Source organism: Puma concolor, chromosome D4 (assembly GCF_028749965.1).
Source record: "Puma concolor isolate L17-30 chromosome D4, mPumCon1.1.hap2, whole genome shotgun sequence".
In the NCBI taxonomy this organism is placed as follows: domain Eukaryota; kingdom Metazoa; phylum Chordata; class Mammalia; order Carnivora; family Felidae; genus Puma; species Puma concolor.
Genome location: NC_141679.1, coordinates 17,103,206 through 17,130,753, shown reverse-complemented (window position 1 = coordinate 17,130,753; position 27,548 = coordinate 17,103,206). Strand labels below are relative to the sequence as shown.

Below are 27,548 nucleotides of genomic sequence, written 5' to 3'. Positions count from 1 at the left end.
GTCGCAAAATCGAGGGCGACTCCTCTCTAAAAGAAAAAAACATTTTTTAATCCTGGAAATCCTCTTGCTGTCCAAAATGCTTCCCTCCCCTCTGCGAACGCAACAAAGCGACCCATCCCGGTGGGTCGGCTCCCGAGAGCGAGGCTCCAGGCCGGGTACGTGCGTGGTCTGCCCTGCCAAGTGGCAGAGGAAGCGCAGGGCACCAAGGCGGCCAGGGGACCCCGCAGGCAGCTCCCTTACCTGGTTTGACCGGTTTGGGTGGCGGCTTCGACATCGCGCTTCCTGGAGCGGCGGAGCCTCGAGACCAAGCACGAAAAGCCAACCGAACGCCCCGCCAGCCGGCACTCCGGGGGCCCCAAAGTTTCTTTTTGTCTGCTGTGCAGCGGTGCGCCTTCAGGGACCTGCGCCCACCCTTGGCCGTCGGACTAGCGAACGCAGTCAGAGCCGCTCCGCGCCGTGCCCCGCCCCGCCCCGCGGCCGCCCGAGCCTCCCGAGCGCGCGGCCGGGCGACGAGGAAGTGGCCGCCGTCTGGCCTCCGAGCGCTAATTGGCTCCCGGGCTGGCAGCTCCGGCGCGGCGGGAGCGCGGGCGGCGCGCGCGGCGGCGCGCGCGGCGGCGGAACGAGCCGGAGCCGAGGGAGGGCGCCGCAGGCTCGCGCCGGGGCTGGCCCGGCTGCGCGCGCCCCCGATGAGAAAGGGCCGGACCTTGCGGGGGCGCACGCGCGCGCGTGGCCCGGGTCGCCGGAGTCCCGCCCCGCCCCGCCCCGCCGGGGCTGGAGCCGGCGCCGCGTCCGGCCCGAGTGGGACGGAGCCCTCGGTTGGCGGCTGCTACCTGGGCCGCCTCCTACCGGGTAGGAGCGCGGAAGGAGGGGCATTGGGCCTCTCCGCTAGCGAGCTTTGGGGGTTGCGGCGGGTCAGCGATAGGCGCGCATTGGGCCAGCGCCTGTGCAGCTTTGCTTGGGAAGACTCGAACTGGCGCCGGTGAGTATCTGCGCGACCCGGCCGCGCTGCGCAGCGTCGCCGAGGCCTGAAGGTCTTCCCGATGTGTGGCAGTGCTGGACCCCGAACCTGGTTGCGTCTTTCGAGCCCTGTTGGGACTCTCAACACCCCAAACGGGCTGCTAGATGGCCTGCCGAGGAGGATGTGTCCGTGGTGGCGTGGTGCTTTAACGGCCCATGATAATCCTTAGTAAGAGACAACCAAGAGGTGGTAGGGTTGTGAAGTCACCAGGGACAGGGCCAACTCTTGATCCCCACGAGAGGAGACAGCCTTTTATTCCACGAGTATTGTGGTGGACTCACCACGACCCGCCTGCCACCTATTATTGTACGGCCTGCTAACTGAGAATGATTTTTACCATTTTAAAAAGGCTGAAAAGAAATCAAAAGAAGATTTTTGTGGCACGTGAAAGTTATAAGAAATTCACATTTCGGTGTCCATAAAGTTTTGCTAGAACACAGCCATGCTCATTTGGCTTATATATTGCCTGTGACCGCTTTCTCTTCGCCACAGCAGAGCTGAGCTGCTGTCCCCAAAGCCGAAAACATTGACTGTCTGCACTTCACAGAAGTTCGCCGACCCCTCACCGAGCAGATTGAATCTCCAGTGGGAGGCAAGGGCCAGAGCATACAAGAAATACAAGTGTGCGTTCAGTTCAAAATAGCACAGTCTATGTAATAAAATCAGTTGTATCTTTAAGGGAAGGAAAAAAAGAAACCTAAAAGAAAAAACTTTACAGGAGGGTCTATGTAAAGGGAAGCTTGAAAGTTTCTGCTGGGGGTTAGTGAAAGATAAAAGTGATTCCAAGGGAGAGGGGCCTGGGCTGAGTATTCGGAAATTCTGTTTACTAAAAGGGAGCAAAGTTTAAACAATAGTAGGAAAAGACTTCCCTGTTGTGTGGGAGAAGATAATCAAAATATCTGCTGAACAAAACAACTAAGTGAGAAGTCCTGAAACATGTCACCGGTTTCAAAATATCCGACTGTTCTTTAGATGCCCTGAGAGGTACATTTCGTTACATGTATTCAAGAGTTGCTCTCTTCCTTATAATCTGCTGATTTCTGCACATACCGCTTCTGACCGTTTTGCGGTTTAGAGGCCAAAACGTACCTCGGTTAGTAGTGGAATACACGGAATAAGCACATACAAGTAGTGAAAAAAGGATTCAGCATCCTACCTTACTTAGAGTAAAAAAGGTATCAGAAGAAATTAAAATACTCATTTTGGGTTTGCTCTGGGCTATTTTAGTTTCTTCCCCCCCCCCCCCCCCATGTAAATGACTCTGCTGTTGAGGAAAACTTTGTGCTGAGAAAATAAAATACATGAGTCCAGGGAATCAGATGCCCCAGATCAAATAGGGGTTGTCTCTCCAGGGACAGCCCATGATTTAGTTTGTAGTTGATCAAGCTGGTTTTCGCCTCATGGGGTCTGCTACTACATATATTTGGAGTGGGGCAAGTCTTGATTGCTGGCTTTTAAGTGTGATTTTAAAATAGTTCTCAAAGTGGGCAGCAGGCAGTGTAATAACACAAAGTGTGGAGGTGGACAGTTCCAGCCCTGCACTTGGAGTTCACCTTGGGGCTGCCCTGTGCATCCAGTGCGGTTTCTGAAATAAATGACTTCTGGTATTGCTGGGCCCACCCTCACCCCAGCACCTGTCTTGCTTTGGCTTCTCCCAGTTCCCCACCCCTCTCAGCACATGGTCACGTGATTGGTGCTACTAAATTGTAGCCCACATTTACCCAAACAGTCTTGGGCAGGCTGAGACTGCTGACTACCATAGAATTAAGGGCTCCTGTTTCGATAAAAACTTGCATTTGACTGTGGGAATTCCCTCCTGAGCCCAAGCAATTTTACAGGTACGTTCTTGACTCTCACTCCTTATTTCTGAATTGCTCGTTGCCACCCAGATAATCCCCTCAAGCGTCTCTCCAGTGCCACAGCCACACTTGTTCTTTGCATGCTGTGTAATTGATCCAATATCCTCATGTGTATGCACAGCTGTGGCATGAAGCAGGGGGACCAGGAGCCCTTGCCACTCAGTGTTCACAGCCATTAATAATACATCAATAAAAATGACATCTATTATACATGAGAGCCTCACAATTAAGCCAGCACATACGGGCATCCTTTCTTTGCTCTTGGTAATAAAGTGCTTTTTAGCAGCTTGGAAAGAAGAAAGAAAATAAGTCGCTTGGACACAGATCAGCGATGGGAATTGGGAGGGCTGCTGGGGGTCTCCAGCTCTGTGGCCACTCACCCCAGTGGCCCAGATTAGCTCCCTGATCACCCCACCAGGCCAGTCCAGAATAAAGAGCAGCATTAGTTCAGGCAACCCTCAGGAAGCACTATTGTGAGATTCCCTGCAGCTGCGCCTCCTTTTCACGTAAAGAGGTGAAAACACTCCATTAGAATATCCATAGGACTGCTTTACTGAACCTTAGGGGGCCTTGTGTGAAACTGCCCTCCACCCACTAGACGCAGGGTCAACAAACAATGACCTGTGGCTAAAACCTGGCCCTAGGCTTGAACATTTGCAGTCAGTTTTCTGATTAGGAACGCTAACTTTGAAATCCAGCAAGAGAGATGTTATCCCAGTAAGAAAGGAATTCCATTCTTCTCGTTAGTAGATGTGTATTACAACAACAAAACTGTACTCCATTATTAGTTTTGACTTCCGTCAAAAAAAACCGTTATGCAAACTTGTTTTCTCTCTTGTTGTAGAAGTACCTACGTAATAACTTTGAGTTTGCCTCTTGCCTCCCAAAGGCTCAAATATTTACTACCTGGCCCTTTTCTGAAAAAGTGTGTCTACCCTGGCCCTGGACTTTGATTTTTGAGTGAGAAAATAGTACCCTTAAAGGGAATTCACTTTTTTGCCTCTGGCCAGCAGTGACGTTTCCCCCCAGCTCTGTGGGTTCCCTGCCACTGGGGAAATAAACGGGTCATCTCCAGGTGATTGAATCTTAAAACTGAGTTTCAGAGTTATGAACCTCTGTCGTGTGTGGTCTCTGAGACTCTGGCCTATAAGCCTGGAGCACACGCCAGCTGTTGTGAGTACGACAGAGAAGCTGGTACGAGGTGAAGCTCTTCTCCTAAATGTGGATAATCCAGGGTGGGGTTCCCCAGAGGTCATGATCATCCTTCCCCCTCAGCTGGCTCTCCTAATTTAGGGGTCTTATTTCTTTAGATATCCAAGTGATACACGTTCAATTTTTTTTTTTTTAATTTTTAGGAAATTTTACGAAGACGTGATTTTCAAAGCTAATTATGAAAACATTTGTCGTGGGAATCAGTGGGTGAGTAATTTTGCTACAAATAGCCGGTGGACGTACTCAGGATGTCCAAAGGGTGTTTTCCTGTAGACGTGGTGGGGAAGGAGGAGTCAGGATTCCTGAATCCTGAAGAAAGGAACAGGCCACTGGCTGTTTTATAAATGGCGGCAGGAGATGAGGGAGTCTCTTACAAACAGATAAACAGGACCCTCAGTAATCAAAATCTGCCTGTTTTACCATTTCTTTTCTGGAGTTAACATCAGATGCTTTTTTATCCTATGTCCTCATTGCCCTGGCATAATTATTAGCTGTGTGCCCCTCTCCCTCTCAAAAGTGTCCTAAATTATATGGTCGCCCAGTCTCTCTGGTACCAGAGGTGTGCATGCAAATAAGACAGCAAGGGACATTATTTGTCTTGCTACTGTTTTATGTTCATCTTTCTTCTGGGTACATTCACATTGTGCATGGTCCAATTAATGAAATACTTGAGACTATTAAAATTAGAAGTTTGTGATTTGGGGGAGATCACTGTGTTATTGTATTACATTACTGTGGTAAGTAATCAGAAGTCAAAGGGGATGAATCCAGTGGCAGAACTCTGCCTTGTCTGGCTCCCATCTAACCAGAACCAGAGTTCCGGTTTTTTTCTGCATGGCTTCTCTTGTCCATGCCTTCCCTGCTGCGCTCACTGCCATCATCCTAATTCAGACCCTCATTCCCAAATTCCAGTCCCTCCCCCACTTAACCTTTTTTCCATACCTCTCTGCCAGTTGAATCGTCTTGCAAAAAAGTTTTAATTATTCTCTCGCTTAGTGAACAATAGTCAGTGGTTATCAGTCACCCAGAATGTAATCTGAGTATCCTGGTGCATGAAGACCATTCCATACATAATAAAAGAAATGCATTAGCTTCAGGGACAGGTAGGCTGTAGGAGAGGTTTGATACAGGAGCTCTGTGGTATCCCCAAAGACTTGTTTCTTTCCATCTCTTTGTGTCTTCCTCCACTTGGATTCGTCCTAGACTTGGCTCCACGTTTTGGTCACAAGGACCAGCAGGTCCTGAGACTTTATTCTTCTTAGCCTGCCTCTCTCCCTCTAAGTCATGGTTTTCCCTTTGACGGCACTAGCTGTACCCTGTGCACACAGTCACTGTGGCCAAAGGGATGAACCTGCCTTGATGAGCTTAGGCCAGCGGGGCCCTGCCCTGGAGTTGAGAGCAGGGTCAGTCCACACCAGGCCTCGGAAGCAGGGGTGCACCTGGGGAGGCAGCTGCCCAGTCTACTCTAGCATCTAGTCCAACTTGCATTCTACGTATTCCCTTCTTCTCAATATCTGCCTCGGGCTTTCTTGCCACGTGCACTGGGTGCTGCCCACACCTCCCTAAGAAAGCCTCCTCTTTACTCTCTCTTCCTCAGCAAGTGCCAGGATTTCATTTTAGTGCTGCTTCCGCGAAGCACCTGCCAGACTCGGCTGCAGTGACCTCTGCTCCTACCTTTCTTCCTTCCTCTAGACTCAGTGTTGGATCTTTCTTGTATACTTACCACTTACTACCCTATGAAATAATCATTACATTAAGACGTCCAGGAATAGTGGGGATTCCAAAGCATTCAAGAGTCAGTCAAGATCCTGAAAATGTAATGCATGTGTGATGATATTCACTTTTCCGGGGAAGGGGTATATAATCTTTACCAGATTTTCATGTTAAAAAATTTGATGTTAAAAAATATAACTCCAACTGACTAATTTCACTTAGCATAATACCCTCCAGTTCCATCCATGTAGTTGCAAATGGCAATATTTCATTCTTTTTGATTGCCGAGTAAGACTCCATTGTATATAGATACCACATCTTCTTTATCCATTCATCCATAGACAACTACGTGGGTAGAACTGAAGGGTATTATGCTAAGTGAAGTTAGTCAGTCAGAGAAAGACAAATATCGTATGACTTTACTCATATGAGGACTTCAAGAGACAAAACAGATGAACATAAGGGAAGGGAAACAAAACTAATATAAAAACAGGAAGGGGGACAAAACAGAAGAGACTCATAAATGTGGAGAACAAACTGAGGGTTACTGGAGAGGTTGTGGGAGGGGGAATGGGCTAAATGGGTAAGGGGCACTAAGAAATCTACTCCTGAAGTCATTGTTGCAGTATATGCTAACTAATTTGGATGTAAATTTTAAAAAGTAAAATTAAAAATATATATATAACTCCATGGGCCTTGGAGTTAGACTTTGTATGCTATTACTTGCTAGCTGTTATCTTGGGCAAGCTTTATGAGTATACGGTTTTTCAGTCCTTAGGTTCCTCAACTTTAAAATGGAAATATTAATATATACCTGCTACAGAATGGATTTCCTCTTGTTTAAGTACCTACAGATAGCCTTTTTAACTCCTCCTTAGCGCTCTGTCATATTCCAAATATACTTAACCCTCTTGTCTCTTGGCTATGTAACAAAAAAACAAATGGACCAGGACTTGTGCGTTTATTTGGGTGTTATGAACAAAGGCGGAAGTGGCTCCGAGTAGGTAGTCGTTTTCCTTCCCCGTATCCTAGGATAAAGCATGCACCTGTCGGGACACTCTTGCCCTGAGGTTGGAATGCACGTGAGGTGGTTGTGATCTTGGCGCCTGGTGGTTCTGAGCATGCTGAAAGGGAAGAGTTAGTCTTAAGCTGTCACCCGAGCAGGATTCCAAGTGTAGATCTTAGACTTGAGCTTGTTCAATTCCGACTTGTTAAATTCTTGTTAAATTCCCTTTCCCATCTGTCTCACCTGGACTGCCTTCTGCCTGGTCTGTCTCCTCCAAGTCTACAAAACCGGAGTACCTGTTCTTCATTGTCTCCAGCTAACTCAATGAGAAGGGATCTAATTACTGTTGGTTTGACTGTATCATCTGAAAGGGATAAGTCTAGAACACGACACATTTTCTAACCAGGTTGCCTATACTATAATAAAGTTATCCCTGTTTACTCTCTATTTTAAACCAAAGTTCAGAATCTGGACTATATAAACTCAACATGGGTTATGGCCTTTTTTGTTAAAAGGGAAAAAAAATTGTACCAGTATTTTCTCAAGGCAAAAAGTAACACCCCGCCCCACTTTCCCGTCTTTTCAAGAAGATCACCCATATCCTACCCAATTATGTATTCTAAGGTTAATTGGAAAAACTTGACTCCTATTTCTTGTACTTTGTAGGTATGTTGTATAGGTGATATTGAATAAATCCAATAAACAATTTTGGTGAATTAATGTTAGTTTCTTTTCTAGATTTTAAATATATTGTACCCTTTCAACTGGGATTAAGCACAGGTTCTCGCAAATAAATGTGCAGTTAAGAGTTTTTCGTGCCATCAGGGCACCTGGGTGGCTCAGTTGGTGAAGCGTCCTACTTTGGCTCAGGTCATGATCTCACGGCTCATGAGTTCAGTCCCGCTGACAGCACAGAGCCTGCTTTGGATCCTCTGTCCCCCTGTCTCTCTCTGCCCCTTCCTCACTTGAGCGTGCGCACACACACACACTCTCTTTCTCAAAAACAAATGAACATTTAAACAACAGAAGAGAGTCTTGTAGTGTGGACATTTGGTCGTATGATGAAGCCTTGACTTAATATAATATTTTGTTGTTTGTTTTCCGAGAAACCAAGTGGTTTTATTGTAGCATGGGAACAGGACCTGTGAGCAGAAAGAGCTGCCTCAAGTAACTTTACGTTTTGTTTGTTGTTGTTTTTTGTTGTTTTGTTTTTAGAAGAGACAGAATACCAGGAGGGGAGGGGGGAGAGGAAGAGAGTCTTAAGCAGGCTTTACACTCAGCGCGGAGCCCGTGCAGGACTCAATCTTACGACTCTAGGATCATGACCTGAGCCCTTATCCAGAGTCAGACAACCAACTGAGCCACCCAGGCGCCCCTAGAGGAATGGTTTTAAATGCACAAAGTAAAACATAGGAATACAGAGGAAAAACCAGTTATATTGAAATACGGTTATAAAAATATTTTCAAAACAAATTGTAGCATTGTGATATATACATTTCTTTACTAACTTATTAGATAATAGTATCCAGCGGTAGGTCTGAAAACTGCCATAAATTTGAAATAATGATGAGTGTCAATGATGCTTCAAGATATCTGCCCCAACTGTACCATAATATGAAAATATCTATGATTTCTATTGGTGACAAAGTCACAGGTACTGTAAAGACTACTGATGTTTGTTGCTTATATTCATAATTAAAGGGGAAGCTAAAGTTCTGTTAGAATATAGTAAGAATAAAGATGTAATCTCTTTCCCATTCAAGTTCACAAAGTCTATGAGTCTGTCCACAGACCCTCAGAAACGTCAGCCCCAGGTTGAGAAAAGCTCTGACCAAATGACTAGAGAAGTGCTGTGTGTGGCATTAGATGCTGGAAAAGTAGACACACAGAGCAGTTAGTCAGGGTCCCCATTCTCCTTGGTGTCACAGTCCAGCCTTGATGACTGCATGTGATACACTTCGATGGGTTCTCCCACCTCTCCCCAAAGCGGAGAGAGGTTGAGAAAGGAGGCAGTACAGCAGAGCTGTGGATGTGTGCTAAGTGCTTGTAATAAGCCCATCCTCCAGTTTTCTCTATGATACATGGAAACAAAATCACAATGACCCGCCTGCAATTTTATACACTTGAAGCAAAAGTGCTGCTCATATTCTGTGGTTTTGCATATGAACCCTCTGAATGTTTCAGTACACACAGAACATTCTTTTGCTTCCCACATAGTAGCTATATTTTTAAGCCTTAGTATTACCCAGTTCACTTGCCCAGTACTTAGTTTCCTTTCTCCTTCATCCTTTCCAGTATATTTCTTATCATTTATTATGGTAGATCTACTTAGGGCTATGGTTTTGCCAACATATCTATGAAAGAAATAATTTCTCATTTATGTTTATTTATTTTTGAGAGAGAGACAGACAGAGTGTGAGCAGGGGAAGGGCAGAGAGAGAGGGAGACACAGAATCCAAAGCAGGCTCCAGGCTCTGAGCTGTCAGCACAAAGCCCGATGTGGGGCTTGAACTCATAGACCGTGAGATCATGTCCTCAGGTGAAGTCCGATGCCCAACCAACTGAGTCACCCAGGTGCCCCAATAATTTCTTTTAGACATTGCATGTTGTTTTATTTTACCTTATTTATTTTTAAAATTATTTATTAAGTAATCTCTACACCCAGTGTGGGTCTCGAACTCATGACCCCAGGGTCAAGAGTCACATGCTCTTACGACTGAGCCAGCCAGGCATCCCATACATATTGTTTTAAATATTCCTTTTTTTTTTAAGATCACTTTAAAACGGTTTATATTAAATGCATCTTCCTTCTTGGTATTTTTGATTTTTTTTTTCTTTTCCTTTTTTTTTTGTTCAGTGTGACAAATGGCGGGAAGACAACGCTGGCTAAGAATTTGCAGAAACACCTCCCAAACTGCAGTATCGTATCTCAGGATGATTTCTTTAAGGTATCTAAAACTTCTCAGGTAATTCATTTAACACAACAAAATCCTAGTAGCCGGTTGATTAAATTACGTCCAGAAAGCCTTTGCTGAACGATACAGCTTTTGTAGTGAAGGCAGGTTCCATGCAGTAATGTCACTGATCCACTAGATGGCATTACTTATTGTTGCGGCTCTGATTTTATTTATCCTCCTCATGCAAAGCGTTTACTAAAAGTTTATCGCCTCTTCATTCTATAATTGTATTATTTCTGCACTGCACAGTTTTGATGGGTGCTTCGTTATTTTTTCAGCCAGAGTCTGAGATAGAGATAGACGCAAATGGATTTCTGCAGTATGACGGTAAGTAGATGGGTTTGTGAAACACGCACAAATGTTCATTTTCTGTTTCAAACCTCTGTCTGTGAAGACAGTCTCGAAACGTGCTCAAACACACTGCTATACTCTACATATGCTTTTGTAAAGGTTTCTGATTTATGTCCAACTATTTAAATAAATGAAACCCAGGGCGCCTGGGTGGCTCAGTCTGTGTAGTGTCTGACTTCGGCTCAGGTCACGGTCTCGTGGTTCGTGAGTTCAAGCCCCGCATCAGGCTCTGTGCTGACAACTCGGACCCAGGAGCCTGCTTCGGATTCTGTGTCTCCCTCTCTCTCTCTGCCCCTCCCCGACTCACGCTCTATCTCTGTCTCTCAAAAATAAACATTAAAAACAATTTTTTTAATAATAAATAAATAAATGAAACCCTTTTTCCCCAGTTTTATATTTAAAACTGAAAACATTGGAACAATAGATTTTTTTTTTCTAAAGCTAGAACAAGGTATGTTTGCTGGTACTATATTCATCCCTGCCGGGGGGGCACACATAGCTCTACTCTCACCCCCTCCCTGCAGTCTTGCCTGGAACAAAGTCCAGGCTCATCCTGTGGGCTTCCCTCCCAGTGACCAAGGTGCACCGGACAGCTGGTTTCTTCTTTCCACTGCTCATAAGGGTTAGTGAATATTTTTTAGATGGATTCACCTCGCTCCCTTGCCCAATCTAATACTGTTTTGAAGCCAAAGGATTATAAAGTCAGAAAATATTTATTTTCCTCTAGAGAATGTCATGCTAATAAACTATATTTAATGGTCTTATCAACTTTGATAACTAACAAGATGATCACTGAGTGTTTATGCAAACTGGCAGCAGAAACAGCTCTCTTAAAGACCCATAAACTGTGTTCTTTATTTTTAACTTTGACGACCTTAGAGGAAAAATGTTGTGTAATCAGTTCTTACAGACACATGATAGTTTTAAGAGAAGCAAAATCCTTGACTCGCTGCCTGTTCTTGTGTCTTGAACTGTAGCCAGGATATTTTTTTTCATTTCCTCCCCCCCCCCCCCCGAAGGTTTGTAAGGAAGATTATTAAAAAGTAAGAGTTAAGCAAGGAAAAACCATTTTCAACAACAGACAAAGAATTATTTCTAATGCAAATGAGTTCTTATAAACTGATAAGAAAAACACTAATATTCTAATTGAAAAATGTCCAAGGATATAAATAAGCTTTTTACAAAAGCAAAAGGTTATTCGATTAATAAATATACAATAAAAGTCAACCTCAGAAGTAGCCAAAGAGTTGTAAATGATTTTTTCCCACTTATCTTGCAAGGAGATTTTTTTCTCAGTGTTTATTTTAAGAGAGAAGAGCCCGTGTCCACACACGTGCACATGAGCAGGACAGGGGCAGAGAGGGAGGGGGAGAGAGAATCCCAAGCAGGCTCCATGCTCTCAACATGGAGCCCATCATGGGGCTCAATATCACAAACCCTGAGATCATGACCTGAGCCAAAACCAAGAGTCAGATCCTTAACTGACTGAGCCACCCAGGTGCCCCAAAGTGAACAGATTTGTAAAGAAATAATTATCTAATGATGGCACAGGCTTAATAAAACAAAAACTTTCATAAATGGAAATATCAACTGACATAAGCTTTCTGGAAGGGAGACTGAACGCATGTCCCAAAGTCCTTAATATATTCATGCCGTGTGTCAAGTGTCCCACTTCCAGGAGTCTATCTTAAGGAAAATCTGAAATTTTTAGGCAAGTACACAAATTTAAATTTTTTTTTTTTTCAACGTTTATTTATTTTGGGGACAGAGAGAGACAGAGCATGAACGGGGGAGGGGCAGAGAGAGAGGGAGACACAGAATCGGAAACAGGCTCCAGGCTCCGAGCCATCAGCCCAGAGCCTGACGCGGGGCTCGAACTCACGGACTGCGAGATCATGACCTGGCTGAAGTCGGACGCCCAACCGACTGCGCCACCCAGGCGCCCCAGCAAGTACACAAATTTAAAGTAAATCAAGGTAATGTTGAAATCTTTATGATAACCACCAAAAGGTTAATTTAAAGACACAAAGCTATCAAGTTTATAAATAGATGGAATCATCAAAATAAGTCAGAAGAGGTAAAAAACAGAGAACTTAAAAGAAGTCAAAAGATATGGAAAAGTAGAAAATGAGAGTAAGATGATAGATTTAAGCCAAATATATTGGTAGCTACATTAAATCAATTGAACTAAAATACAACAAAGATTGTCAAGCTGGATTGAAAGAAAGATAAAAAAAGCTCCTTACAAGAGATATATTTAAATATTAAGACAGAAAAGTAGACAAGGCTAGAAAAAGATAATGCCATGTGAATAATAATGCCTACTGAAAGAAATCTGGTATAACTACTAATATCAGACAAAGTAAACACAAAGAGTGTCACTAGAGATACTGTTACTAATATATTACTAAAAACAAAGAGATAAATAAGTTAATTCAACAGGAAGATAATCCAAAATTTGTATGCACCTCATAACATAATTTCAAAATATGTTAAGCAAAAACTGACAAAACTAAATGGGGAAATACATAAATCTATAATTATTGTGGGATTTTTAAAAATTTTTTTTAAAGTTTATTTAATTTTGAGAGAGAGAGTGTGTGTATGTGAGTGGGGGAGGGGCAGAGAGAGAAAGGGAGACACAGAATCTGAAGCAGGCTCCAGGCTCCAGGTTCTGGGCTGTCAGCACAGAGCCAGGTGCAGGGCTTGAACCCACCAACCGTGAGATCATGACCTGAGCCAACGTCAGACACTTAACCAACTGAGCCACCCATGCACCCCAGTTGTGGGAGATTTTTAATACAACTTCTTCAGTAACTAGTGGGAAAAGCAGACAAAAATTATAAGGGTATAACAGATTTGAAGCACACAATTAACAAACTTAACTGAACTAGCATATATGGAACATGTAGCCAATCACAGCAAAATACACATTTTGATTTTCTTAAGAATACAGAGCACATTAATTAAAATAGAGAGCGTATGCAAGGGCATGGAGCAATTCCTAGTACATTTCAGTAACTTGAAGTAATATAGAGGTATCTTCTAATCACAGAGAACTGAATTAGAAATCAGTAACAAAAGAGTAAGCAGAAAACTCCCAAGCGTTTAGAAATTAATCAGTATCCTTTCTTTCTGGAAAAATTTAAACATATGCAAAAGTTGGCAGAAAAGTATAATGAACTCTCATGGATTCAACTTCTAAATGATGCACTCTTGACCAATTTATATTTCATCTGTACCCTTACCTTCTCCTTCTATATTTTTTGAAGTAAATTCCAGACGTCATCACATTTCATCTGAAGCAAAGCACTTCTGTGTATCCCGTGGGCCAAAGAATAAATCTCAGTGAAAATCAGAAGATCCTTTTAACTGAACAGTAATGAAAATATATTAAAACTAATGGTATTTCTGGTTGCAGCTAAGTTGGATTGCCCCCATTCCTTGCTCTTCCTCCCCCTTATAATTGAAAATCCTGGATGGAACATGACAAACAAAGGAAGACTCGAAGATGAAAAGAAGGGAGCCAAATGCCTAGGGCCTTCAGGACTTGAGGAAGGGCATGACTGTGATTCTGTGGGTTTTCTTTTTACCTGTCATATATCCAGGAAGGGGTACTGGAAGGGTGTGAAACATGGAATCATCAATAGGTGCAGACAAAAAAAGCCCCAAGAAACCTGTTCCCTCTAGTCAAAGGACCAGGAAAAGGATGGCCTACTCAAATCGAATATCATTTTGATAATATCCACCCTATTGTAGCTAAACACAGAGGGAAAAACCATCGTCCCCTCATGGTGTCAGCAGGGACTAGTGAGCAAGACTTCTGGACCCATCCGGCACCAGCAAGGCAAGGACCCCACCGGGGTCCTATCACTGGAGCCAGAGAGCTGGATTCCCACAGCCACCTACAGCAGAGACAGGATGACGCGGTGTGAGGTGGTGTTACTTGAGACTCCACTGTCCCCACCCGAGGAGCGTCAGCTACTGTCAGGAGGATGCAGTTGAGAGCTGAACGTCTGTCCTCACCAAGCAACAATGAAGCTACACCTGCATCTCCCCTCGTGGCTGCCCCCACTCCATGTTGGTGAGGTTTAGCAGGGGGATGACCACCCATCCCCACCTAAACCTGCATACCACACCTAAACAGGGTAACTACCTATTAAAAAAAAAAAAAGATCAAATAGGATCCAGAGCCTCACAACATAATACCCTAACCTTCCAGGACGAGACTGAAATTCATTCGTTACATCAAAAACCAGGCAACTCTCAACTTGAATGAGAAAAGAAATCAACAACCACTCCATGATTACCCAGATGCTGGAATTATCTAACAAGGATTTTAAAGCAGCATTCATAAAAAGGCTTCAGCTAGCAATTGTGAACATTCTTGAATCAAGTGAGAAATGTGAAAGCCTCAGTAAAGAAATAGAAGAGGTAAAAATCAAATAGGAATTTTTAAATTGACAACATACAGTAAACTGAAATTTTAAAACTCACCAATGGGCTCAAGAACAGAATAAATATGACAGGGGAAAGAATCTGAATTTAAGGACAGAACAGTAGAAATTTATCTGAACAACAGAGAGAAAATGGACTGAAAAGAAATTAACAGAAATATGGGACAATAACAAAAGCTCTAACATTCATATCATTGGAGTCTCAGAAGGAAAGGAGAAAGAGTGTGGTGCTAAAGAAGTAGGTAAAACATCATAAATTTGGCATAAGACATAAACCTACAAATTCAAGAATCTGATCCCTAAGCAGATTAGACAAGACGGATCAAGAAGAAAAGAGAAGGCACAAATTACAAATATCAAAAACAACACAGGTAGTATCACTACGGAGCCTACAGGCATTAAAAAGATAAGAGCATATTATGGACGTTCTGTGCAACTAAATTAGAAAACTTTAATGAAATTGACAATTTCCTGGGAAAATGCAAGTTACCAAGGCTAACAACAGAAGAGAAAATCCTAAGAGTCCTATGTCTATTAAATAAATTAATCGATAATTTTAAAACCTTCCACTAAAAAACCTAAGTCCAGATGGCTCAATTCAGTAGTTCCAGAGTAGGGCTCAGAAATTACAATTCTGGTAAATTCCCAGGTGATACCAATGCTGTTGGTCTACGTACTATACTTTGAGAATCAGTGTTGTAGAATACTTTTGCAGAATTATAATTGTAAGCTCAGAAAGTATGCTCAGTTTAGAGTTTGAAAACGACATATTCATGTCCTTTATAAAATTTTTAATGATTTTTCTCTTAATTGCCTATGAGAACACTTTGTATATTAAAGATGTTGTGAAATACATTGCAGGTATTTTCCCCAGCATATCATTTATTTTTCAAACTAATTTATAGATATTTTGTTATCAAAAATATTAAACTTTTATGTAGTCACGGGGGGAACAGGCATTATAAATAAAGCAAGATTAGCCATGAGTTTATGATTGTCGAAGCTGGTAATGGGGCCATGGGAATTCATCGTACTCTACTTTTGTATATATTTGAAATTTCACATATTAAAAATGTTTTGGGGTACCAGGGTGTCTCAGTCGGTTGAGCGTCTGACTTTGGCTCAGGTCATGATCTCCAGGTTCAATGGTTCGAGCCTCGCTTCGGGCTCTGTATTGACAGCTCAGAGCCTGGAGTCTGCTTCAGATTCTGTGTCTCCCTCTCCCTCTGCCCCTCCCCTGCTTGCACTCGCTCTCTCTCTCTCTCAAAAATAAATATTAAAAAAATTTGTTTTAGGGGCGCCTGGGTGGCGCAGTCGGTTAAGCGTCCGACTTCAGCCAGGTCACGATCTCGCGGTCCGTGAGTTCGAGCCCCGCGTCAGGCTCTGGGCTGATGGCTCGGAGCCTGGAGCCTGCTTCCGATTCTGTGTCTCCCTCCTTCTCTGCCCCTCCCCCGTTCATGCTCTGTCTCTCTCTGTCCCAAAAATAAATAAACGTTGAAAAAAAAAATTAAAAAAAAAAAATTTGTTTTAAATATTTCAAACATATCAATTTGTCAATAATAGAGTTTAAATTTATCTAAAATATTTATTAGCTATTTTGAAAGGTAAATGAAATAGTATTATTTTATGTATTTATAGAACCCTAGACATACTCATCATACAAAGCCACATCATAAAACTTTTGTTGTATTCATTTCATGTATTTTTGTACATTTACTTGAAGTGCTTGAAGCGCTCAATATGGAAAAAATGATGTCCACCATTTCCTGCTGGATGGAAAGCCAAGGACAGTCCCTGGCATCAACAGACTCTGGAAGTGCCGAGGAAATTCCCATACTGATCATCGAAGGCTTCCTTCTCTTTAATTATAAGTAAGCATCCTCAGCCTTATACTGACCTTTAGTGAATGGTGGGGGTGGGGGGTGGGGGAAGGGAAACCTTGCGAACTAAATATGCTGTTATTTTAGGCCCCTCGACACACTATGGAACAGAAGCTACTTTCTGACCATTCCGTATGAAGAATGTAAGAGGAGGAGGAGGTGAGTTTTGATATCACCTTTGTGGATTGGAATTCCAAGGACAAAATATGCATGGGGATGAAAAGTACAGCATAGGGAATAGAGTTGGTCGTGTTTATAACAGCTTGTATGGTGACAGATGGCAGCTAACTCATGGTGACCATGGAGTCACATATAGGCCCGTTGAATCCCTGTGTTGCACACCTGAAACTAGTGTGTGAACTGTACTTCAACAAAAAATAAAATTTTTTAAGCAAAAACATTTTTAAAATTTTTTAAAAGACAAAATTGTAGGAAAAACAAGGAAAGAACATTATTGAGCAGTGTATATGTCAACAAGGCCTCATCTCTTCTACATGAAGAGCAAAACCTTGTTACATAAATGCTCATCCACCTGGACTAATGCAAATTATTTTTCTAACATACATTTATTTATTTGTTTATTTAGACAGAGAGGGCGTGAGCAGGGGAAGAGGAGACACAGAGAGAGAGAGAGAGAGAGAGAGAGAGAGAGAGAGAGAATCCCAAGCAGGCTCCGAGCTGTCAGTGCAGAGTCCCATGTGGGGCTCAGTCCCACAACCATGGGATCATGACCTGAACTGAAATCAAGAGTTGGGCGTTTAACTGACTGAGCTACCCAGGCACCCTGCAAATTACTGTTCCAAGAAAAGGCCTTTCAACAAACCATTTGACTTCTCTGTCCTAAATCTTCAAGTGAGCCAGTCCCATGTTGATTATAATTTTAAATTTGTGAACCATTGTTCTGCTATAGCCACAAAGGACACCAGTTAGTTGAAAGCTTAATCTAACATATCAGTTCCTCTGTCATTATTTATGTTGATATTTGCTCTTGATTTTTTTTTATAAAGCACTGAAGCGTAGGCAAATAATTATGAATGGTAGCGAATTACAAAAATAATATTTTTGGAACCCGGAAAGTAAATCCATTTTATTGTCTTTGTAAGTAGCACTGAATCTAAAATGTATGTATGCTCTTAATCCTGTTTAGATTAAGTCTCAGTGATTTTCCCATTATCCTGACCACTGTTAGTGTATCAATTGTGTGTTTCCATCAGTATAAAGTTTCCTGTGTGTTTTGATAGTACGAGAGTCTACGAGCCTCCAGACACCCCAGGGTACTTTGATGGCCACGTGTGGCCCATGTATCTAAAGCACAGACGAGAAATGGAGAAGATCACGTGGGAGATTGGTAAGCGCCTTTTCTCCCTCTACAGAGGGCATTTACTTGTCTTTGCCTTTAAGTCCACAAGAGCAAGGACATTAGGAGGTTTTTTACTCGTGGATTACATAATAAAGGATCCTTCTAAGCCACAACACTCTGGGCTCCTCTGCTTCCACAGTAGGCGCTACTGGTTTCTGTTTCTCGGTCTTCAACTCTCGTCAAAGCCTGTCAGCTTCTAGGTGGTCATTCATGAAACTCATATTGAGTGAATGTCTTCTGTGTGTAAGGCAGTGTCCTGCTGATGTCAAGGGAAGTAAGACAAAACCTGCCCCCACTTGTAAGAGCCAACATTCTGTCCAGGAAACAGCCGCTAAAGATCCTGGCTGCACGAGCATGTCCTCTCTAGCTATGCCAAGTGCTGTGCTACCAAGTTCCAGGGGGACAGCCCAAGGCCCAGCAATCAGGGAAAGCTTCCTTGAAGAAGCCTCTTAAACCACACTCTAAAGGGTTTAAATGGACAAAGGGAGATAGGTCGGTAGACAGAAGATCACTCCAGAGTACCCGAAAAGACCAGGGACACAAAGGAGCTAGTAGCACCTGAGAGAAGGTTGGTGTATTTTTGGTAGAGAAAACTGAGAGAGAGGTGATACTGGAGACACAGGGAAGATCTAAACTCTACCAGGCCAGTTAAGGACTTGGGGCATTATCCTGGGAGAAGTGGGAAGCCCTGTACAGAGAGGTTTTAAACAAAGACATGGTAGGGGCACCTGGGTGACTCAGCGTCTTGTTCTTGACTTCAGCTCAGGTCACGATCTCACGGGTTGTGGGTTCAAGCCCCGCATGGGGCTCTGCGCTGACAGCACGGAGCCTGCTTCGGATTCTCTGTCTACTCTCTCTGCCCCTCCCCTGCTCGTGCACTCGCTCTCTCTCTCAAAATGAGTAAACTGAAAAAACAATTTTAAACAAGGACATAGTTGATATCAAATTCTTGTTTTAGTGCGATTCCCCTGGCTATGTGAGGGTGGATGCAGAGGGTGTGATGTTGGACGCATGTGCTCAGTAGAACAGGGTGACAAAATAGATACGGAGTGGCACTCTCCCTCTCCATCTCAAATGCCACTCTAACCATGCCCCCCACCCCCTTTGCTGAAATACCGTCAGAGTCTCCAGCTTTCTGGTATAAAATCCAAACATTCTTCAGGGCCCCTAAAGACTAAGGCACAGACAGCCTTGCTCTAAAATCTCATCCCTACAGTGTTCCGACCTCCCAGCTTCTAGCCCCTCCAAACTGTGCATCCTTTTCTTAACAGACATGTTTATCTCTTACCTCCAGTTTTCTTTTTTTTTTTTAATTATTTTTGTTAATGTTTATCTATCTTTGAGAGAAAGAGACAGTGTGAGCAGGGGAGGGACAGAGAGAAAGGGAGGCACAGAATCTGAAGCAGGCTCCAGGCTCTGAGCTGTCAGCACCGAGCCCAAGCTCGAACTCGTGAACTGTGAGATCATGACCTGAGCCAAAGTCGGACGCCTAACCAACTGAGCCACCCAGGCGCCCCTGACCTCCAGTTTTCTGATTAAAGAGTTCTTTCCTCCCTTTAACTACATAGCTTCTACTTTTTCTTCAAAATTAACTATGCCAGTTTGGGTAAAAATATCTCCTGGGCCTGGAGAATTCTGAGTCAGTACATACGTGGCACAGCCCAGACCCCTGCATGATTCAAGAAGCTTCATAGGCAAGCCTGATGCATACGTAGGTTGGAGAACCACCCCCTTAAATGTTTCTTTTGGGGAGACACCTCTGCAGTGCTCCTAAAGTGCCACATGCACAGTACCACGTAACTCTTGCTTTTTCAAAAAATAACTTTCACATCTGCTAGTATGCATTTCTGAAACCAAATTTTTTTAAATTTATTGTTCCTGACTGTAATCTATTTCTCTCTTTAATGACTATTCATTTCTTTTTACATTATGGCCCTGCATTCTTTGTTTAAACCTATTTGTATTCTTTTTTTTTAAGTGTATTTATTTATTTTGAGAGAGTGACAGTGTGAGTGGGGGAGGGGCAGAAAGAAAGAGAGACAGAGAGAGAGAGAGAGAGAGAGAGAGAAAGAGAATCCCAAGCAGGCCCCACACACTCAGTGCAGAGCCAGGTGCGGGCTCAAACTCATGAAACCATGAGCTCATGACCTGAGCTGAACCCAAGTATCAGACACTTAATGGACTGAGCCATCCAGGCACCCCAAACCTATTCGTATTCTTAAGAGATGTCAAGTGCCAGAGTAAGAATCCTGTACTAACCGATCCACCCTCCTTTCTCCTTCCCAGTTTACCTAGATGGAACAAAATCTGAAGAGGACCTCTTTAAAGAAGTGTATGAAGATCTAATACAAGAACTAGCAAAGCAAAAGGGTAAGTATTATGGATGGTGAAGGAACAGCCAGGAAAATAGTTCATTTTATACCCAAGAATGGCTTACCAGAATGCTAATGTAGGAGTGATTATTGCTTTGAAGATAATTCAGAATCAGAGACTCTGAATGGGTTTGGGGACTTGATTATTTTGTTTATAAGGTTTTTTTTATTTAAGGGTGAAAATATGTTTATGTTATGTCATTTAAATTGTTTAGTAGATGGATGTTATTTCAATGGGACTGAAATTATCCTTTGAGCAGAGTGAAGTTAAAATGCTGGTGATCTCATTTTAGTATGTCAAGAATTCCCCATTTCCTTTATTCTTCTAGAAGATTTCCCATGAATTTATTTTCCCAAATGCTTCAAAAATAAACACAAGATGTTAAAAAATATTTATTGAATGTTTCCTTAAGGTGTTCATATAAGATGACACATTTTGCAAGTACCAGAAACTTTTCCTTTATCTAGTTTAAGCACAAAGAAAGTACAGGGGTAGTGGTGGCTTCAGGCTCAGCTGGATCAAGCTGGTTCAAATGTCATCTTCAAGACTCTGCCACAATTCCACGTTCTGTTTGGGTTTCTTTTGAAGTCAGACTCTCTCTACTGACAGATACGATGGCTGTGGCAGCACCATACTCCTAGGCTGAACAGCCTCTTAGGCTCAACAGTAGAAAAAGACCATTAATCCTTTCCCAAGATTTCCCATGAGTTGATAAATGTTGAAGCTGGGTTTTGGGTTCCAAGGGGTTTATATGTGATTCTCACTGCTTTAGCATATATTTAAAATTCTTTATTTTAAATGTTTTTTTTAAAAGCACTTTTAGGGGGAGGGGAAGAAAAAAAAAAGAGGTTAGAGTGGGAGAGAGCCAAAGCATAAGAGACTCGTAAAAACTGAGAACAAACTGAGGGCTGATGGGGCGTGGGAGGGTGGGGAGGGTGGGTGATGGGTACTGAAGAGGGCACCTTTTGGAATGAGCACTGGGTGTCATATGGAAACCAATTTGACAATAAATTTCATATATTAAAAAAAAAACCAATATGAAAGGACAAAAAAAAAAAAGAAATGAAAAAAAAAAGCACTTCTACATTTTAGCCGAGCTAAAAATTCTCAGGGAAGATTTTGATTGGTCCTGCTTGGGTCACATGCCTTGTGCTAACCCAATCACTTTGGCCAGGGAGATGGCATACTCTGATTGGCTAGGACTGGAACATGCGCACATCTTGTAATTGAATGCCTCTCTTAAGGCCTTTTGTTTAGGGGGAGAAATTCCCCAAAGGGAAAGCAGAGCAGGTGGTAGAAACCAGAAGGATGAAAAAGCATTCAGGGAGAACAAAACTCTAGACCTACCTGCTGTTATATTCGAACTGTTTGAACTAACAGGGTTTTCATGGTGAATATATGCAAAATGCTCATTCCAGAGAGATGGGTATGAGTCACTCCTGCAGTGGAGAATATTACATGCATTTAACTACCCTAGTCCAGATGTCATCATCTCTAATAAGAATTAGATTTCCTTTGTTCTCAGTAAATCCCTGTCTTACAAGGGGACTGAGCCCAGCCAGCTAGCCCACTGGTCCTCCACACTCCTGGTTTCAGGCTCAGCCCTTCACGGAGGCAGGAGCCCATTTGAAGAAATTTCAGTAGCATTTTAAGGTTTCTTCTAGTGGAACTTACAGTCCGTGGCAGATATACCGGACTACCTCTGCCATCTGTTACTTGGATGAAAGGCCGGGAAACTCAGCACTGGCATGAATGGCTATAAGGAGGTGTAGGGTGAAGGGGGTGTTCAGCCTTCATAAATCATAGCCCCTGAGCCAGGGCCTCTTTCTGAGGGTTATCAGCTCCCTTTCTGGCCCTAGTGAGATACTTCAGGGTGTTTTAGCTGCTGGACACCTATACCTTTCCATCCTCTTAATAATGGCCAGTGCTCAAGTCCATTTCTGTTTTGTTTTTTTTTTTCTTTTTTTTCTTTTTGTAAACGTTTATTCATCTTTGAGAGAAAGAGCATGAGCAGGGGAGGGGCAGAGAGAGAGGGAGACAAAGAATCCGAAACAGGCTCCAGGCTCTGAGCTGTCAGCACAGAGCCCGATGCGGGGCTCGAATCCACGAACCGTGACATCATGACCTGAGCTGAAGTCAGACACCCAACCAGCTGAGCCACCCAGGCGCCCCTCACCTCCATTTCTTAGTGACTAAGTCGGACTCTGTGGCGTTGCCTTGTCGCCCATCTCCTGATAAAGATGAAAGGAGCCTTAAGCAAATAGCTCAGGCAAACCTCACCTAGTTCCACACCACACGCCAGCGTGTGCCATCCGTCCCAGGGCCCAAGAACAACAGGTATGTTTTGATGGACACTGAAAGCCCACAAGAAAGTACATGTCCACGTGTGTGGCACCCACCTTTTCCCTTGCTTACGTCCTAGAGGTTTGTAAGGAGTATTCACCTTCACCTTTTAAGGCTGTCTCGTTTGTGTCGTAGATATTGGGTAAAGTTAAGTAGGAGAAAAAATAAAGAATGTTAAAAAAGCTATAAAGTCCAAAGTAGATGAGCTTTTCCTACCTCTTAAGATCTGTGTTTTGTTTTGTTTTTTTTTCCAGTTGCCTTAGTAAGTTCTGGTATTATTTATAGTACCCCCCCCCCCTTCCCAGTTCTTAAACCGCGGCGCCCTGGCAGAGCCTCCTGGAGGGATCCTCAGTGTGGCCTGGTTTAACCCACAGTCAGGGGCTGAGCTGGCAGGGAGGCCTTGCCCGTGTTTCTAAGCACTACTCTGCAGGCCTCGCGTAACATCTCCTAAACCTGCTGAACTCAATTTCCACTCTAAGCACATAAAATCATAATTGTGGTAAAGTAATAATAACGAGAGGGAAACAGAGATTGAATTTAATTATTAATGAAACAAATGACCCAGGAGAGTAAGAAACATAAAGTTCTAATTTAATCCTTGTTTAAATTCAGTGTTTGAGGCAAAATGCAGTCGTTACCCATTCTCACAATGACAAGGCAGGCTAGCCATCGGAACATCCAGAGTCCTTTTGAGAATGTTTATTTTCATGGCGATGGTTTTCTTTCTGGCACACTTGTTACGTTTTCAAAGGAGTCCGACTCTGCCATATGTACTGGGTAGGAGCTAGAAAAGGTTGGCGAAGAGCGGCTCCCACATGCGGGAAGGAAAAAGGGGAAAAGTGTGTATTTACATCTCATTATAAAAGCATATTAATTATTTTTTAAAAGTTTTTATGTAAAAAAAAATGACTTAAATTCCTACCAATCAGCAGTGTTACCATTTTAATGAGGACACAGTCAATATTTTTGCTGTTCCCATCAGTCTCTTTACCTGGTTACATGGTTACTTGCCATGGTTTTTTGTTTTTACATTAGTATTTACTATTTAAGGAGCTTTATAGAGCTTATTATAAAATGAAACTGAGCAAAACTAAACAGCTCTCCTAGTGAAAGGAGTCAAGGCTGAGTTCTATTTTGCTCATTAAAAGTGAGTTATAGGGGCACGAGGGTGGCTCAGTCAGGTAAGGGCCCAACTCTTGGTTTCGGCTCAAATCATGATCTCACAGTTGGTGAGTTCAAGCCCAGTGTCGGGCTCTGTGCTGACAGCGTAGAGCCTGCCTGGGATTCTCTCTCTCCCTCTCTCTCTCTCTTCCCCTCCCCTGCTCACTGATTCTCTCTTTCTCTCAAAATAAACTTAAAAAACTTTTTTTTTAAAGTGAATTATAAGGGGGTACTTGGGTGGCTCAGTTACGTGTCTGACTCTTGATTTTGGCTCAGGTCATGACCTCAGGGTTGTGAGATCAAGCCCTGAGTCAGGCTCCGTGCTGGGCATAGAGTCTGCTTAAAATTCTCTCTCTCTCTCTCTCTCTCTCTCTCTCTCTCTCTCTCTCTTTCTCCCCCTTTCTCTCTCTCTCCCTCCCCTCCGCCCCCCCTCTGCCCCTCCCCCTGCTCACATGCTCTTTCTCCCTCTCTAAAAAAAAAAAAAAAAGTGCATTATAAGACTTGGCTTTGACATCTCAGTGGAGAAGAAAGATGTCCTATGTTACATTTCAAATCTAAGGAATAAGAAATTGCAAAATAAAAATTTGATAAAATGTGTGTATTTTCTTTTTGGTATTTTTATACATTGAATTTAAAATGTCCAATTAGGGGCGCCTGGGTGGCGCAGTCGGTTAAGCGTCCGACTTCAGCCAGGTCACGATCTCGCGGTCCGTGAGTTTGAGCCCCGCGTCAGGCTCTGGGCTGATGGCTCAGAGCCTGGAGCCTGTTTCCGATTCTGTGTCTCCCTCTCTCTCTGCCCCTCCCCCGTTCATGCTCTGTCTCTCTCTGTCCCAAAAATAAATAAACGTTGAAAAAAAAAAAAATTTAAATAAAAAAAAAATGTCCAATTAAAGGTAATAGTAGTATAATTATCTAATACAGTAGTCTACATTATCATAGGATTAATGACCCATTTCACAATTGCTGGACATTTAGTGCCATCGTAAGTTTTTCACATTAGCAAATAATGTGCTATAAAAATATCTGCCTATATCACTTGTTTTCTTCTTCTTGAATTATATTAAAATTTTTCAGGGGCACCTGGGTGGCTCAGTCAGTCAGTTAAGCGTCCGACTTCAGCTCAGGTCATGTTCTCATGGTTCGGGAGTTCAAGTCTTGTGTCAGGCTCTGTGCTGGCAGCTCAGAGCCTGGAGCCTGCTTCGGATTCTGTGTCTCCCTCTCTCTCTGCCTCTCCCCTGTTCATGCTCTGTCTCTGTCTCTCTCTCAAAAATAAATATTAAAAAAAATTAAAATTTTTTGGAAGTAGCACTTGCTGGGTCAAAGACTATAATCATTTTTATATTTACATACTTAAGAGATGACTACACCGAAAAATGTGTGTTTTTCCAACACAAACTATGTAGCACAAATACAACAGGTTTATCATTGAGTTTCAAGCCAAAGTCCCAAAGTCAGGCTCACATACGCTTCCTTGGTTTATGAAAAAAGATTAAAGGTACCAATACACTTTTCCCAAATCAAGGATAACATTCCAAAACAGTAATTCTAGTACAGCCAGCCACCCTTTGTGATATTCTTCTAATTTTCAAACTATTTCATTCTTTTAAGCCAATGATTATCATACCAATTGCAAATGATATTGGGTATCTGATATCTTCAGATAGGCTTAAATTTAATCAAGGATTAAAAGAATGAGACCTGGCCTCTATTTAGTTCTTTGTGGAAAACCAGCATTTCTGGTCCCAGAATCCCTGTGACGTTAACATTAAGATTTACTGTTGATAGTGTAAAGATTTAATAAAATGGAAATTGGAATTCTCTACTCATCTCTCTTCTGCTTGTATTTGTTCCCAAGGTTTGCACGTGACAACGTAGAGATGGAGTGCACTGAACCCTTCGGGGGATGAATTAGGAAACTCGAAGGCCTCTATTTAAGAACCTGCACGAAGATACAATATGTACTTTGGTATGATGACAGCTGTAGTTCGTTTGTGTTACCACATATGATTTCTGCCACGTGAGGAACAGTAAATAGGGATCCGTGCCACTGGACGGGAATGTACCTTGTTGAGTTGTTCTCGCTCCAAGGAGTGCAGAGATACAGCATTAGCTCACTAACGAGTCAGTTCCTCTAGACCAATGATCATCAAACTTTTCCAAATAGGACCAAGTACGAAATAAGGTTTACATCACAATCCAGTAGAGATGTAATCCATTATGTTTGTGTGTGTCTGTGTGTGTGTAGGTATATATGTGTGCAATGTGTGTATAGAGATACACACACATACAAGGATCACAAAGGATTTACCTAAAGCATGCTGATATTTTTCTGTTTTTAATTTTTTTATAATCTTCATTAGCATCCAGTATCGATTCTATTTCCTGCAAATGAAGGCTTACCAAGAGTAGCAGTCACATTGAGTGAATCAACAATTTGCTGCAATGTCTTTTTTGTGTGGGTTCTGTCACTGTGGCTGCTTTTCCTGTTCTTGCATATGTGTAAAACCACTGGGTCGTTGTGTCTCTTGTGTTGCTACTTTGTTACAAATGGTATATTTTCTGTTTTATTTTGGGTTTTGTCAAACCAGTGGTTTCAAGTCCCAGAAATCAGTTACAGTTACTTAGATGATAAGTAGTACCTTTGATTGAAAGGAAGAGACAGGAGATCTGAATTCTATAATGTTTTGAGGTCTCTTTAAATACCGGAATTTAAATCATGTATTATACTGATCAACCTCTTGTTTTTTTAACAAACAGATTGCTCACAATCCTTTCAGTCTTTACAAATAGAAATGTATTGTTACATTAACTTTAACTGTAACTCATTTGATCAGCTCTCATTATTTCTATATTTCTAACTAGCTTGTCCTCAGTGGCAATTAGGGAAGGGGTTTTTTTGGTCACTCGTACTACACAAAACAACAAAAAAACAAACCCTGAGCTCAAATGGCAGTTCTTCCACCTAATAGCTATATGACTTGGATCACACTATTCAAAGTCTTCATTTCCTCTTTGTAAAAGGGGAATATCAACAGTACTTAGCATGGGTGTAGCGTAGAATAAGGATCATGTTCAAAACCCTTCGCACGGCCCCCAGGGCATTCCCTGAACTAGCTTCAGTGTGCCTGCCTCTCTATTCTCATTGCCCATCATTCAGTCCATTGCTGTTCGGTGCTGAGACCTCCTGCCCTCAAACTTACCAGGGCCCTTTCTGCCTCATGGCGGGCACCCAGGCTGTTCCCGACACTTGGAGCAAGTGCCACAACCTTTCCCTCCAACCAACCTGTCCCTCCACAGAGGCAGACATCCTGCTTCATGGAGGACTTCTCTCATCCTTGCCTCCACAGATGCTCTCAAAGCTGCCCTACCTGGCCGTCGCAGCACTCATCCCAATTGTAACTGTCCTGCCCCCTACACAGTCGCTCATTTAGTGGCTACCTCCCCAGCTACATGGAAGCTCCATGAAGGCAGGTCTGACCTCTGTGACTTAGTTACAGACACGCCCCTGCTCACCAGCACAGTGTCTGGCTCATGGTGAACACACAAAAAATACCGGGTACTTTTTATAACTTCCTGTTACATCAGGAATGGATTCACATGCAACCAATATCTTATTCGAGGAGTAGTAACTTACACTCATTGGGATTTATTTTATTTATTTATTTATTTATTTATTTTTTTTTTTACAAAAGAAGGAAGTTTAAGGCAGGCAGTCTAGGGTTTGCACATCGAGTTGTCAGATTTAGGGGGAAAAAACAACAAAATTAGAGGACGCACAGGTAAATTTGAATTTCAGGTAAACTGTAGCTCTTTATCAATAACTTTAGTGTAAATAAATCCCAGACACTATATATGTAA

General features: G+C 42.7%; 2 protein-coding genes and 1 non-coding gene across 3 annotated transcripts in view; 2 read left to right on the top strand and 1 right to left on the bottom strand.

Moving 5' to 3' along the window:
* The window catches only part of OSTF1 (osteoclast stimulating factor 1), a 57,856-nt gene extending 57,483 nt beyond the window's left edge, over positions 1–373 (bottom strand). The window contains exon 1 of the mRNA XM_025931477.2: positions 241–373. Coding sequence (XP_025787262.1) covers positions 241–274 — 34 coding nt within the window. The 5' untranslated portion in view covers positions 275–373. The remainder of the gene's footprint in view (positions 1–240) is intronic.
* On the top strand, positions 92–27,548 carry NMRK1 (nicotinamide riboside kinase 1). The gene is made up of 8 exons (XM_086685022.1): positions 92–979; positions 4,233–4,296; positions 10,044–10,092; positions 16,297–16,444; positions 16,541–16,612; positions 17,668–17,801; positions 20,100–20,183; positions 25,546–27,548. The coding sequence occupies exons 1-8, from the start codon at positions 687–689 to the stop codon at positions 25,563–25,565; spliced, it is 864 nt and encodes a 287-aa protein (XP_086541148.1). The 5' UTR covers positions 92–686; the 3' UTR covers positions 25,566–27,548.
* On the top strand, positions 23,233–23,348 carry LOC112868767 (small nucleolar RNA SNORA12). The gene has a single exon (XR_003224360.1). It is a non-coding gene; the product is annotated as a small nucleolar RNA SNORA12 (small nucleolar RNA).

Coding starts and splice junctions, on each gene's coding strand:
- NMRK1 (XM_086685022.1), top strand. CDS start 687: ATGAGAAAGGGCCGGACCTTGCGGGGGCGCACGCGCGCGCGTGGCCCG. Junction 10,093..16,296: donor TGGATTTCTGCAGTATGACG/GTAAGTAGATGG, acceptor ATTTACTTGAAG/TGCTTGAAGCGCTCAATATG. Junction 20,184..25,545: donor AGAACTAGCAAAGCAAAAGG/GTAAGTATTATG, acceptor TTTGTTCCCAAG/GTTTGCACGTGACAACGTAG.